Source organism: Spermophilus citellus (assembly GCF_964194105.1).
Source record: "Spermophilus citellus genome assembly, chromosome: 2".
Lineage (NCBI taxonomy): Eukaryota > Metazoa > Chordata > Mammalia > Rodentia > Sciuridae > Spermophilus > Spermophilus citellus.
This window is the reverse complement of record NC_138183.1, coordinates 10,863,604-10,878,622: the sequence shown is the minus strand read 5'-3', so window position 1 is coordinate 10,878,622 and position 15,019 is coordinate 10,863,604. Positions and strand designations below refer to the sequence as shown.

At 59.5% G+C, this 15,019-nt stretch overlaps 1 protein-coding gene across 2 annotated transcripts in view; it reads left to right on the top strand.

Moving 5' to 3' along the window:
- Positions 1-15,019, top strand: part of NEK6 (NIMA related kinase 6) — a 74,294-nt gene that overhangs the window by 26,417 nt on the left and 32,858 nt on the right. Inside the window, exons 1-2 of one of the 2 annotated variants that reach the window (XM_081274374.1) lie at positions 3,226-3,377; positions 11,871-11,989. In XM_081274374.1, the coding sequence (XP_081130500.1) occupies positions 11,900-11,989 (90 nt within the window). In that variant the 5' untranslated portion in view covers positions 3,226-3,377; positions 11,871-11,899. Of the gene's footprint in view, positions 1-3,225; positions 3,378-11,870; positions 11,990-15,019 lie in introns of those variants that run through there. The other variant, XM_081274375.1, reaches the window with a different exon arrangement.

Here is a 15,019-nt window from a genome sequence, read left to right as displayed (position 1 = left end):
CCTGTCATCCCTGCCACATGCCGCCTGCCGGAACCACGTGCCCTGTGATCATGAGGCACGGTTGTCATGTAAATATACAGGGCCTCTTGTGAGCCTCTGGCCAAGATTTATTTTATTGAGATGGTAGGGGGAGGGGAGTGCAGGTTCATGGTCCTGGTAACTTTGTAAAATGCTTTGCCACCATGTACCGGCTTCTGGGAGAAAGTGCGGCTTTCCCTGTCCTCTGTGAAGACTCGAGCATCAGGCCTTGGATGCCCCCTGCCTAGCCCACGGACCACAGCCTGGCTGTCCCTGCAGAGAGAGGCCTCACCGTAAGCAGTGGGCTCGCAGCTGGGTTGCTGCAGGATCTCATGTTGCTGGGTGCTGTGGTGTGGGTCAGGGACCACAGGACAGCAGGAGCCGTGTTTACTGAGCTCTTGTGCATACTTGGCCCTGATGGTCCTAGACTGGCATTTTGCCCACATGTCTTCAGGCTTTCAACAACCCACCAGGTGGACACTACTGTGGCCCCTGCTCACAGAGGAAGGAACTGCAAAGAAGTGACCTTGGGACAGACCAACCTTGTGTGGTTAGACAGAGGCAGCACAGGGTTTGAACTTGGGCTCTCCGACTCCAGATTCTGTGCTGGGCGTCCTGCCCACCTCCTCACCTGGATCTAGCATGCTGCCTCCCTGGAGGTCCCTGGCTTCCTCCAGCAACACCATGGAGCACTCTGATTTGGTCCCCCACCCACTTGTTCCGTCTCTGAGGGCAGGAGCCCAGTCTGTCCTGCAGAGGGAGTCCAGGTGCACACAGCCCGCACCCGCCCAGCTCTGCCTCCCTCCAGTTGATTCACCTCCAGCGAGTCACAGGATGGCTTGGAGCCTCTGTTTCCTCTTCTGCCAAATGGGTACAGTGTCTACCTTGCAGGGTGGCACACAGCTGCCAGTATACATGAAGGATCTGGCACCGAGGTGTACTCTGTGTGTGACCCCCTCCTCCATGCACACGCCACCTCCATGGCTGTGTTCCCGGGAGGCTGTGCCTGGCTGTGCATGGGGAGAGCGAGGGCAGGGGGTGCAGGGCAGGGGACTCAAAGTGTCCCAGGGCCAGAGAACAAATCCTCCTAGCAATGCCAGACCCAGAAGACCTGGTTTTCCTCCCAGAAATGAGCACAACTGGGTACCAGATCCCCGAGCTCAGTTCCAGGGCACCTCAGAGAGTCCCCAAGCCCCTGTCAGCCTTAGGAAACACATCAGCACAGGAAGGTCCCTGTTGGACTGTGGAGCCCCACCTACCGTGTTGCAGGTGAGGAAACTGAGGCCCAGAGACAGGCTGTGACTTTCCTGAGACCATGCAGCCCCGTAAGAGTCCATGCCATGTGAACACCAGGCCACCAGGCCATCCATGCCATGGCGCAAAGGAAGAACGGTTCTTGTGGAGTTAATAGTGGCCATATATGTCCTAGGCCCAACTCTGGGTCCAGTGAGGATTCTGGCCAGGGCAGCAACACTGGAGGTGACCCTAGAAGTTGTGATTAGGCACCAATCCTATAACACACAGGACTGGACGGAGGAGACACTGTCACCCAGACACACAGAGCTGCACTCAGCCACACGACACTGATGGACGCTCTTGCTCTGATTTGCCAGAAGCCCCAGCCGCTCCATGAATGGAGGCTGGTGACCCCCACCTAGCAGGCCGTGGAGGCCACAGGTCTGTGGCCACCTTCTCCTGGGGAGAGCTGCACGGTCAGGGTCTGGGCGGGGAGTACAGCCCCTGCAGATGGGTGGATGGCTGGCCTAGGTCCAGCTGCAGCCGCCGGAGGGGCCGGCACCTGGCATATGCCTGACAGTTGGGCCCGGCTGGTGGGGAAGGTGTGCTGGCAGGTGGCCGAGCCCGGTGCCAGGATCTGGCTCCGCGTGTCCACTGGGGCTCAGCTGCCATATGCCTGTGTCAGTCCCAGCGGCAGCGGAGCTGCAGATGGGGCTCCGGGGGTGGTTGGCGCCAGTAGAGGTGGCTCTTGTTCTGAAGGCGGAGGCAGGCGTGGCCACCCAGAGCTCTTCGTGGGGACTGCGGGCTGAGGCTGGCCTGCGTAGCCACTGTGCCCTTGAGCCCACTGTGTCCTCTGCCAGGAGCTCCCTTCCCCTCAGTCCCGTCCCACCTGTCTTCTAGGCCATCCCAGACTCCTCCCGTGGTGACAAGCTGGCCGTGACCCGGCACTGCCAGGAGCAGGAGGTGTTAGTCCTCTTGCTGGGACACTTGTGTGCTCTTCTCTGGCTTGTGGGTGTCCAGGGCTTTGTCCTATCGACCCAGTAAGAGGAAGAGCTTTGTCTTGGTCCACAGTGCCCCTGGATCCCAGTTGTCAGTGCAGGCCCTACACGGAGGAGGCAGCTGGAAGGGCATGTGGAGGGAAGGGCAGGTGGGACTGGCATCCTCAGTCCCTGGACCCATTTTGGAGAGTGAAGCACAGGGCCCACGTCATGACGTCGTGAGAATCAGTGACCCCTCCATTGGCGGTGGTTAGGTGCCAGGCGCACAGCTAAGCACTTTCCACCCTGGAATGCCACATGACTCTCCAGCATCCCTGCGTAGTAGATGCTATCTGTCCTTGTTCCCGGTTTGCCTTTGAAGACACCGTGTCACACACCGGGGATGTGGCAAAGCCAGGACTTGAACCCAGGACTGGCACCTACCAAGCCATTCTGTCACGTGACAGCAGACACAGGAAAGAATGGGAAGCCTTGGCTTTTAAAAGGACAGCCAGAATCTGTACACTCCTTAGCACTTGTTGACCCTGATAGGGATAGGTGGGGACGGGCACAAGGTCCGCCCCAGAACCCAGAAATGGCTTTCTTCCAGCATCAGCTGCAGGTGCCCTGTGGTGGGGCAGCCGCCTGGAGGGTGCATCCCTTTGCCTGAGCAGCAGGGACGGGGAGGGGGGGGTGGTCGGAGCGTTGGTCTCAGGACAGGTGCTGCCTCTGCCTGCCCACCGCCCTCGCCCTGGGCCACCCCTTGCCCGCCTGCTGCAGTTTTCTGGTGGGGAAGCAGGGCTGGGTGATCCCAGAGGGGACTGTGGTTGTCGTCCAAGACTGTCCGCTGGCCACTGCCATCAACTCACAGCCCCTGGTGAGCAGCAGGCTCTGTGGCGGTGGTGACGAGTTCCTTTTGCCATGGCAGCCGGAGCTATTTTTGGAGCGGCGTGTGGCGGGGGAGTTTCCTTTTGGAGGAGTACGGGGACTGGCGTCTTGGGGAGGGGAAGTCCCCACACAGCAGGGCCCCGTCCTTCACCGGCCTGGGCACAGAGGCCGCTCAGATCCTCGGGGCCCTGGTGCTGCACGCCTGCCCTCAGTCCTGAGACCAGCAGACCTCTCCGAGCTCAGGAGCCACTTGGAAAGGTATGCAGCCTCTGCTGACCTCCGGCCATGGGGGAACTGCTGGCCCCCTTTCCTGTCGCCTCTGTCCCAGGGTGTGCTCAGCAAGTGGCAGGGAGCCAGGCCCCAGAGACCTGGGCTTGCGGGGCCATCTGCCCACTGCTTGCTTGACCACCTGCCCAGTGGGTAGCCAGCGAGGGCAGCAGTGCCAGGAACCTGGCAGGACCTTTGCCACCACCCCGGGGCAGGGTGGTTGCTGCCAGCTGGTTTCACGTTGAGTGATCCCTGGCATCAGCAGAGCTCCGAGGAGGTGGCGGGGGGGAAGCTGCCATCCCCCACTGGGGGGGTCCAGCTGCCTGGGTCCCTTTCTGCAGGAGAGGAAATTAGAGAAGGTCAGAGCCCAAGAACTTGCCCTGTATGGGGACCTGCTGGGGCCCAGGACAAGCTGGTGACAGACACCGAGGCCCTCCAACCCCCCGGGGGAAGTGTGCTCTAAGGTGGGACATGGCAGGAAAGGCCTTTCTGCTCTGAAATGCCCACTCCCACCGGCGCCTGGATGAGCTGGCCAGGGGGCACCAGGCTTCTCCTAGCCTGGCAGCCATGGACCTCCCCGTCCACTCTCTACTCCTGCGGGGTGTGGAGGTGAGCAGTCCTTGGAGATTCTGCCTTCAGGGACTCTCCATGTTGAGGAGGTGAAGACACAATTAGGCGGACAGGGCTGTGGAGCTGGGGCTGACCGGCAGTGGGAGTCCAGGAAGGCCACCTGGACAGTTGGGCACTGAACGAGGAGTGAGGTTTGCCAGGACACAGTTCACCCAAGGCAGGGGACAGAGAGCCTGCCTCCGTCTTGAAGAAATAGCAGTCTGTTTCCTGGGAGGCAGGGTCACTGGGATGGTGGCCTGCTAGGGGGCCTGAGGGGCCCAGCAGTGAGAGTCCAGCTTTCTCTGGAGAATCAGTTCTGAGTTCAAGTGCAGGCTATGCTCTTGACCCACTCCCAGAGTTTGACAAGTCAGTTGATCCCGGTGTCCCTGCTTCCTGGTCTGCAGAATGGGGGCAGGCTGCAGACGTCCCAGGTGGGCCATGTACAAAGGAAGTGCTCAGCGGACTTCAGCTTGGTCTTCAAGGGCCCCAGGCCCAGCCTCCCCAGACAGAAACCAGGAGCCTCTTTCTTCGACTGAAACGCGAGATGGTTACAGCCCCTACATTCTTCTTCTTCCAGAATTTGGTTTTATTACCTAGGAAGGAGGAAGTGAAATGTGATCAGGAGCCGCCTCATTTTTACAAAGGTCCTGGGAACCCTGTGGTATATGGTGCAGTTTGTTTTGAGTTGCTTGGGGACTTTGGTCTGATCTGTGACAATGAGGATTTGAGGTTCCTGGGGATTTCCGGAGCTCAGGGGAGCCCCGCCACCTTCTGGGCAGAATTGACTCGACCGACTCTCACTAGATCCCTGTTGTGTGCCAACCTGGGTGAGGCACTGAGGGTGGAGAGGTACCATCAGCCCCAGCTCAGAAAGGCCAGCATTGGAGGCAAGACTGGGTGACAAAGGAAACAGTTGTGTCCCTAGCAGCCTGACATTAGGGAGAAGCTCATGTGGACATTGTTAGATGGAGAAGAGAGGAGGGGACCTGGTGCCAACCAAGTGTCCTTTGTGTGTCCACTGCTACCTCCCAGCCACCCTGAGAGGTCCAGCTGCTCTTCTTTATGGATGGGGACATCAATGCTCAGGAGAAGATCCACAAGAAGTGCCACCCCCGAGAAGGTCCAGAGGCCTGGTCTTCACGGATGAGGGTGACTTTGCCCATGGGGGTTGTGCAGGGTCTTCCAGGTGGAGCCTGCTGCATGGAGAAGCCTGGAGGGGCGGGGCGTGTGTCACTGGCTGGCAGGTTTCATCGTGGCTGTGGGTCAGGGCTCTGGAGGACCGGCTAACGCTGTGGGCAGCTCGCACCAACTAACAAGCCTCTCTCGGGCACACAGTCCTTGAGCCTTGCACTTTGGGTGTGGAGCAGCAGGTGAGACTCGTGTGTTAGGAAAGCCTTCCGAGGCGGGCTGGAGGGAGAGTGGAGCTGGTGAAGTAGGCGGGGGGCTGTAGGGCCCACTGAGGAGGGTCAAGGCCAGCCTGGGGTGGGCCACAAGGAAGGCAAGCATTGGGCTGCGCCTGGATTCCTGCTGGGTCTCTGGGCACACAGGGAGGCAGCCCGCTCGCTGAGACGGGGACCCAGGGAAGGGTGGGCTCCCTTCCGGTGACTTGCATGTGCAGTGTCTGTGGTGTTGGTGACTGGGGCTGAAGCTCTGCAGAGAGGCCTCTGGCCAGAGAGAAAGTGAGGGTCATTTTGATGTGTGAAGACAACAGAGCCTGGTGGGCAGGGTGGGGCGGGGTGCTGGGGACAGGGTTTGAGGGGATAGAGACTTGTGCCCGTGCAGCCGAGGCACTGCAAGGCCCCAGCCTGCCAGCTCCGGACCTTCAGGTGCACCCTAGAGAGGCCCTGCTGGCTGGGAGGTGGACGTCAGGGACCTCTGCATAGCTTGAGCCCTGCCTCCACGGAGTGGCTTTTGGTGAAGTCTGTGCCTTAGAGAAGCCCGGCTTCCGCTGGTAATGGAGCCACCGAATCTGAGCACCGTGTGTTGCTTTGGGAGAGAGGGAGGGTGGGGGCCATGGGACCAGCTTGGAAACCAGACACCATCTGTGGCTCGTCCCCTCCAGCTCAATAGGCCCCACGGCACTGGCCTGGGATGTGACTGCTTCATGACAATGATAAACGGGAAACTTTAAGACTAGAGGAGAAGGGGCACTGGGCAGGGCAGGCCACCACAGCCAGAGCCACACCCCTGGCCAGAGTCCCCTCCCTCGTTCCCTCATTCACACCCTCTTGCAAGGCAGAACGGATTGACCCAGACCGACTAGTTCTCAGGTGTCCATTCCACCTGCCCTCCGCTGCGTGGCCCAGGGCCGGGCCTTTAAACTTCTCAACTTTGATTGCTTCCTCTGCACGATGGATTGTAGCGGCCTCTGCCCAGGACGTCTCCAAGGTGAACGTGGTAGGCCCACCCCTTGATGCACGCCTAGTCCAGGCCTGACACCTGCCAGGCTCTGAGGGTGGGGCGTCCCTCACTGCCCTTACCTCGTGCAGGGACTCTAAGGTCAGCTGAGTTCCTTTCTCTAGTTGCCAAGCCACGCTGACCTGAGCAGGAGGTTCAGATGGCTGCCCTTGCCAGTGTGTGGTTGGCAAGTCATATTTCTCAGAGCCACAGTTTTCTCGTCTACAAAATAGGGTGATGGCACCTGTCAGGTTTCCTGCAAGAAGTCAGGTCACCCGTGGATGCCAGCTGATGCAGCCTCGACCCCACCCACAGCCAGGCGCCCTGAGCTGCTGAGCGCATCTCCTTGCTGGGCCTCAGGTCTCCAGCTGAGCAGGGGCAGTGATGGGCAGTGCCAGCCTGTGGGGCCTCTCTAGGGCTCTCAGACGCCTCCTCCCAGAGCCAGTCAGACCGTGGACATAGCCTTAGATGCTGGCACTGGTGTTGGGTAGTTCCCTGGGGAGGAAGGAGGACTGTAGATGTGCATGGCAGCTGGGGACAGCCTCCCACCCAGGGGACACAAGATGGGAAGCTGCTCACCTGGCAGGGACCGAGAAGGAGCTTTTCTCAGGGAAACCAGCATGGAGGCCAGCCCCTGTCAGCTGGGAGTCCAGGGACCTGTCCACCTCCAGTCCCTGCCCAGTGGGTGGAACGAGAAGGCACTGGACCCACACTGGCCTGGGACATCAGGAGCCCTGCCCATGCCTGTGTGCACGCCCACCTGGAGCAGGAGACGGGTGGCTGACACCCCTCGGGAACGATTGCCGTGAACTTTCGTCCTCAGGGCAACACACGGGCCCTCAGGGCCGGCTTCCAAGGCCACACCAGGCAGAGTCCTGGCTACAGCCCTCCTGGCACGTCCTCTTTCAGAGAGGCCTCAGGGAGCTGCTGGCCTCCGTGAAGTATGGCAGGAGGCAAAGGTGGAATTTCCCCATAGGTGAAGTTTCTAGAAGGTAAGCAAGGGCCAGGTGACACTCCTGGTGTGAAAGGCCACTTAGAACCTCGGATCCCAGCCTAGCCCTTCCAGGGAGTTAAACCAGGCCCCTGTGGTTCCCTAGGGCCACTCCCATCAGTAAAACTCCTTGTCCAGGGCACGGCAGTGGGGGACATTCAGAGGGCTTTGCCAAGGCAGCCGTGGTCCCTGTGCGTATTGGGCAGGGCAGGGTGTAGAGAGGTGGTTTGGAGTCCAGCAGTCCCTCTCTGGCACCCACCAGCTGTGTGACCTGGGGCAAGCCCCTGCCCATCTCTGAGCCTTCATTCCCGTGACCATCATTTGGAGGCAGCCGCTCCTCCATTGTTCAATAAGGGTAAGCACAAACTGCTCCTCGTTGCGCCCAGCTCTTTACACAATCTGATGATCCGTGCGATCCTCCCCGTGGCCCCGAGAGGTTCATCTTGCTCTTAGGCCAGGTGAGGAGACTGAGCCAGCATTTGGACCTTGGCTGGGCTGGGCACTGCCCGTGCCTCCCAGAGCCATGGGAATGCATGGCCCTGGCTCTCGGTGAGGCAGGCCCTCTGCGAGGTGGTGTTCAGCGTGGCCTGTGGCTCTGGGTCTGGAATTCCACAGATTTTCGGCCCCTGAGCTGGGCTTGGCAGCCTCTGGCTCATTGTTCTGCAACTTGGCAGGAGCCGCGGGATCCCAGGGGCAGGCGGCTCCCTGTGTTACTCCCAGCGCCTGCACGCATGCTCCGTGGGGTTTTTCCTCGGCCCCCATGCCCCGTCCTTCCAGGTGCCCTTTGTCATGGTCTTCCTGCATCTGAACCCCTGAGAGGCAGTTTCTGGTTGCAATTTCTTGTGTAGGGGGCTCAGATTTCCATTGAGGTAGAGCAGCCAGAAAGCAAGTCCCCCAAATCCAATGTCCCCAGTGAATCCCAAGAGTCAAGGGGAGTCTTCAGAATGAGGAGGGGCTGCGGGGTCAGGGAGGTGTGAGTCTAAAGTCCCCTCTGCAGCTTGTCATCCAAATGGCATCCAGCTTCCTCTTCTGATCCTGTTTCCACATCCGCAAAATGGGTCTAGCAGTAGCCCCAGTATGGACGCAGCAAACCCAGCCCACTGAAAGGACCCGAGAACCTTCATTCCCCCTCCCTCCCCCTCCTCTGCCTTTCCCTGCTGTGCCTCCTTCCCCTCTGGGGCTCCCTTTCTGGGGCTCGGTGGAGAGGGAGCTGCTTTCCTAAACGAGGGCCTCTCCTCTTCCCTGGGAGCTCGGCATAGCCGGTCCCGTTGGTTTCTGAGCAGAACTGCTCTTGGTGACGGTCATTTATTAAACCTTTGGGATTTGGTAGGAAAGGTGGTGTGGGCAGTAGCTGGGTATGGTCCTGAGGCAAGGTCTCCCTAGGGACCAGTGGTCTCTACTGGGACCCCTACACATCCTTACGGCCCCAGCCAAGTGGAGAGAGCCTCATCAGAGCCCACGAGGAATGCAGGGTGGTGGCTTCAGAGGTCCCAGCTGGCACTATACCTGTGACTGTGCGACCTGGGCAAACCCGTTGACCTCCCCGTGCCTCGGTTCTCATCTGTGTGATGGGACAACAGGTCCTGTCTTGGGGTTATGTGAAGGAAGGGGGTGAAGTGCAGGAAGCAGGACCCGGCCAGTCAGAGCACAGCAGGTGTCAGTGCTCCTTGTCCTTACTGAGGTGTCTGGCCCCCGCGGGGACCTGGCGCCAGGTGAGGCTGAGCAGACTACGGCTGCAGGATGGGAATCTGGGGATGGGCTGGAAGCCTGGGGCAGGGGCCGGGAGCCAGGGTGTGGGCAGGCCTGGAGGGGGCAGCCTGGGAGTCCATTCCGGAGCCTTCTGAGGTAAAGATGGAACCTCCTCCTGAAGACGGTTCTCCAGCCTTTTCCCTGAGGCCTCCCTGAGGGCAGAGGACTGTGAACAAGTCACCCCGAGGGGTCTTGGGGTGCAGCCCGCAGCAGCTGCCGAGCCTGCAGGAGTCTCCGGTTTCATCTTCAAATTCATGCGCATTTTCCATCCCGCCCCTTCCGGCTTGCAGGCGGCTTTCCCCCTGAGTAGCAGCCGAGGAAGATGCTCGTGTTTATCTATTTATCCTGGGGCTCTTTGTACCCTGGCTCCTGCACCACGTCCCCCGTCCCCCGGGGGATGCTCCAGCGCGGGGCTCAGCCAGATGGCGGGAGATGCCCAGGGCCCCGGGTCCCATCTGCGTTCAGGACTTGGTGGGGAGAACGGCAGGCCCCAAGCCTCAGCGGTGGAGGGGAGACAAGGCCTGTGTGGACGCAGAGGGCTGGGGAGGGGCCTCAGAAGTGCAGGCCACCCCCCCCCCACTGAGGTGCCTACCACGTGACCATGGGCCCAGGCTCCTGTGAGCCCAGAGGAGGAGAGGTCTGCCTGTACCTTTGTGCGTTAGGACGAGCCACGTCGCATGGCCAGTCCAGGGCTGCTGAGTGTCATGGAGCCTCAGCCAGGAGCGCATGGCTTTGAGTCGGTGCCTCCTGGGTCACGACTGCTCCCTGGGGCTTACCTGTGTCTGTGGCTGGAGAGCAGCTCCACCCAGCAGTGGGAAGGGACAGCGTGTGAGTTGTGGAGGGCACCGGGAGCCCCAAAGTCAAGCTCATTAGGAAACTGAGGGGCTGGTGGGCATTCTCTGATATGCCAAGCAAGAGGTGTCATGTTGATGGAGGGGAGACTGGGCCACAGCCTGGGACACAGTGACCAGCTCTCCAGGACACTGAGACACGCCCCCCCCCCCATGCTGACATCTTTCCCACTGCCCAAAACATGTCCCTCATTACTGGGGCATGGAGCTCCTTAACCAAGACACATGGCAGGGCTGCTGACCCACTGGGCCGGGGACGGGCTGCTGGGGCTGCTGGGGTACTGACCAGGCAAAAGATGGTAGTTCTTGTGCGACCCCGAGTTGGTTCTCAAGGGATCAAGCTGTTACAGAACCCCAGCCTGGTCACTGGATTGCGCTCCAGCTGCCTGTCTGATGGTGTGATCGCCCTCCTCTGCATTGCGCCACTGCAGTGGTGCCCACCATGAGGGCCTCACCAGAGCGAGTTTACGCTGGCACATGCCCTGGAACCTCCAGGACTGGGAGCCAAATGAACCTCTTTGCTTTGTAAAGTCACCAGCCTCAGTGACTTCATTATCAGTAATAGAAAATACAAATGATCTCTTAGGTCTTGTTCTTCAAAAGGCCCCAGGGGTGATGCTGTGTGCTCTGTGCTCCTCAGGGCACACAGACTGGGAGAAAGGCTGGAGGACTGGGAGGACCAGGACTGGGAGCAAGGCTGCCGTCTCAGACAGAATCCACTGGCCTGAGACAGGGACTGGCCTGCCTGTTGCCCTGTCACGTGTTCTGTAAGGGCCACCCAGGGCCATCTATTCCTAGGGACTTCTGGCTCTCCAGGAAGCCAGAAAAGCTGCTTCAACAACTTGAGCCAGTCCGTGGGGGCTCTGATGAATGTGGCTAGCAAGAGATTGGGACGTCCAGTCTCTTGGACACAGTGGCCAGGTTCACCTGCCTGAGTGGTACTGGTGCCTTCTGCAGTCGCCCAGGCCCGGCCCTGGCCCACGGGGTGCTACAGAAACGTGGAGGGTGATGAAGGTCTAGGGTGGATGAAGGCATTTGCTCCCCAGGAGGATCGCGGGACTGGGTGCTGCCTTCCCTCAGCCGTGTGGCTTCCATGTGTACAGGGTTTGGTCCCTGCCCCAGAGGGGCTTGTCTGGTGGGGAGGCCACAGGCTGCCTCTGACACCAGGACCAGAGTGGCCCTGGGAAGACTCCGTGGCTCAGGGCGGGGTGTGCATGGTGCTCCACCAGGCCCTGCTGCCGCGGTTGCCATGGCTACTACCAACACGCATCCTGGATTCTTGGGGCAGGCCAAGTCCTGGAGGTTGAGTGCTGCTTCTTTGCAGGGACCCTTGTCCCTGCCCACAGGTTTGTGCAGGACACTGAGCAGAACCCAGGGGACTGACCTTCCTAATGTGTGGGGCCTGGTGCAGCAGGGCCCAGCAGGGACGTGGGTGTGTGGTCCTTCCTGAAGCTGCTGCCCAAGTCTGGTTCAGTTCTCTTTCCTGCTGTACCTGCTTATGGAAGAGTGGTGCTGGGGGACCCCACAGAACAGCTCCCCCAGAGGCTGTGGACAGGGCTGGGGAGCCTGGCGTCGCAGGGTTGAATGTAGCACCTCTCCTGCGGGCCCAGGGACCACCAGTTGGCTTTTCCCTGCCGAGGACCTGGGTCTCTCCCTCTCTGATGGGGATAATCCTAGCAATCCGGTCAGGAGAACACAACGGAGGGAGATGGTGTCACTCGGGGTGTGAAGTCCTGGCCCTGCCACTTCCGAGTGGGGCAGGGCAACCGTAGGCTGTCCCTCGACTGCAGCCACCCCTGAGCTCACGAACTTTCAACAGGGCTGGGGAGTCCTTCCTTCTGCCGCTGCCTCAAGGAGAAAGTGAACAGGCCCCGTTTTCTGTTTCAGCCCGTGTGCTCGTGAGGCTGGCATGCAGGATGGCAGGACAGCCCAGCCACATGCCCCACGGAGGGAGTCCCAACAACCTCTGCCACACCCCGGGGCCCGCGCACCCACCCGACCCACAGGTAAGCCCTTCTCCTTGTCTGCAGCGCGTTGAGGAGTCTAAGAAATCCCGGGGTCCTATAGGGGGCTGTCCCTGGGCCCGCACCCCCAGACAGACACCCTTGGCACAGGAGGACTTTGCCAGTGAGGCCATCACAGGAGGCCCATGTTGCCTGATAGTGCCACCCCAGGACTCAGCTGTGAGTGATAGACCTGGGTCTGCTTGTCGGAGGAACACACAGCCTCACAGGAGAAAAGACGCCAAGCAGAAGAAACCCAGCAAGGCACCTGATCCAAACCAGGGTGTCAAAGAAGTGGCAGGCTTGGGTCTAGAGGGCACAGCAAGCTTGTCTGGGCAGGTTGACTGGGAACTAGACCAGAGGCATCCCCTGGACATGATGACAGGATCTTGTCCAGGGTTAGCTATTTGTCCCAAGGCTCTAAGACCTTAATCAGGGGAGACTCAGATGCGGTCACATTCCTGAGCCACGGCAGCTTGTCATAGCTTCTGACTGGAGAGCTACAGCGTCACCACGTACCGTTGCAGATTACACACTGTACAAAGCTCCCTGGCCAAGCAGGCAGGCGGGTCTGAAGTCCTTCCCCTGCACTTGTCCTCTCACCAAGCCAAGGTCCATGGTGCAGGGCTGCATTAGCCTAAGAGAAGGGGTGTTGCTGCAAATTCCCATGCAGGTGGCACGAGCTAGGGACGCTGCGTGTACGTGTACACATGCATGCTGAGGGTCCATAGACATCTGCACAAATTGTGCTCTCCATGCCCACTACTGACTGGGCTGCAGGGGCCCATTTCCTAGGTAGAATTTGGGGAGGGAGCTCCCTGGAAGCTGGGAAGCCTTGGGACGCTGCCTGTCCAGGGTCCACCAGGGCTTGGTGCTGATGGCTGGGGGCGCTGGGGCCTGCTTGGTGATGTAGCGATTTGTCATACTAAGTCACTCACTAACAATTGAGTCCCCCTTGATTAATCTCCCAGAATCAGCCAGTTGCATTTCGAGCAATTAGGGTTAATTACAGCCTCATTTGGCAGAGGAGAGAGCCCTGTAATTATTCCTCGCACGAGGAGAGGAGGCGGTGGCCGCGGTGGTGGCCGTGTCCTCGGCATCTCCTCGCACATGCTGGAGTGGGTAATGACATAGTTAAGTGTAATTAGATACGATCACTCAGCGGTGGCTGCGCTGGGCAGCGGCTGTCTGCCAGGATGCCCCCAGTCCCACCAGCATCTGGCCGGGTTTGCAGAGTCAGGCGCACGGTCGTGCATGCTATGCCGGCTCCGGCTTGGGGCAGGCACTGGGGACAGTCCGGCTCTTCCTGCCACTTCCTCATGAGGCACTGGTGTTCAGCCCCGTCTGGGAGACAGCACAGCCGAATCTCCTGTCCGAGGACATGGGACAGCGGAGGCACTTTCCCCCGTGGCAGGAGGCAAACTATCTCCCCACAACTGCCTCGGAGCAAGGACCGGGCTCCATGTGCTCACTTGTGGGCTGGGCTACCTTCCACTCCCAGCTCCGTCCTTCCCCAGCCAGGTGATGTTGAGTCAGTGTCCTTCCTGAGCCTCAGTCTCCTCGTCTGTCAAGCGGGTGCAATGATGTTACCTCTCTCACGAGACAGCTGTAAAGACTAAGTGAGGTAAGAGACTAGACATCCAGTGTGGCACCGATGTCCAGCATGGCACTGACGTCCAGCGTGGCACAGATGCGGTGTGGGAACACTAGCCAGGATATAAGTCATGGATCCTATTTTTTTGAGAGCTCACTAGAGCCTTCTTGTTCCACCTGTGCAGAAAGACCACAATCTGTGAACGCTCCAGCTGTGGTCTTGATTCACCTTCAAGGCCCAGGGCTAGTGGCTGTCCTTTGCATGCAGCTTTCCAGCTTCGAGAGCCATTAGCACATGAAAGTGTGTTTGTGGGACGTGGCCGAGGCGTCGGTGCAGGCCACATACACGGGGAAGCCGGACACCTTGGAGCGTCTAACAGGTGGATGCATGGAGCAGAGAAGGGGATGAAAACGCCCTGTGTGTGCGCAGATGTCGTCAGGAGTGAAACGCTGGGTTGGCTGACCCTCGGAGAAGCACATGAGCTTCCAAGCAGGGCAGAGGTGTTCTTGCCGGAGACGTCCCTGCTAATGTGTCTTCCACCTGGGAGCCTTGGAAACCTGTGTGGGACGGGCCAGGCTCAGTTCTATTTGGAGCGGGGAACGTGCAGAACTTTGCCGGGTCGGGGGGGTGGTCGGTAGGTGTGCCCCCACAGACTGAAATCTGCAAGAAAATCCTCCCAAAGAAACCATGGTGCTTGGATCACATTTAATGGCCAAATATGAACAGGCATTAAGATTCAAGAGTGTTTGCTAACGGTTGTAGATTCAGCAAAGTGTTTGTTTCCTTTCTCTCGTGGGCCTTCCTGGTGCCTGGAGCACTGTCACGACTGCCATCGGGAGACTCTCGGTCTACCGGGGTCCCTACGTATAAATAAAGTCAGCGTGCAGAGGTGGAAGGATGGACGGACACAGAGGAGCCCAGAGAAGGGGGCGGCTGTATCTGCCAGTGGATAATCAGAGTTTGGGGCAGAACAGGGAGAAGAGAATATTCCAGAAAAGGCGCATGGCCTTAGATAAGGCGTTTACAGTCCTGTGCTGAGATAAGTTGGAAGAACGGGTGGCATTCGTGGAAGATCTCAGATCTGTGCTGCACCACGTGAAATTGAGTCTGTATGAGTGAGGAGCCCACTGGGACTTAGAAGATCCATGGTGACCAGGCCTGGGGCTGCAGGGGCTGAGCCTGGGGAGGGAGGATTCCAGAGATGTCCATGGGGAAATGCCAGCTGCACTTGGTGACCAGATGGAAGGAGAGCAGAGACAGGCTGCGCCAGCCTTCTGGTTGGGTGCTGGGTGGCTCTGTGGTTTCTCCCCTCAGCTCTGGGCTGGGCAGTGTTCGAAGCAGGTTCCAGATTTCATCCACGGGTGTGGGCTCAGGTTTCTTTGAGGTGGGTTAATAAGGATCGTCCTGGGGGAGCAACCGCAGTCACTTTAGGTGACCAG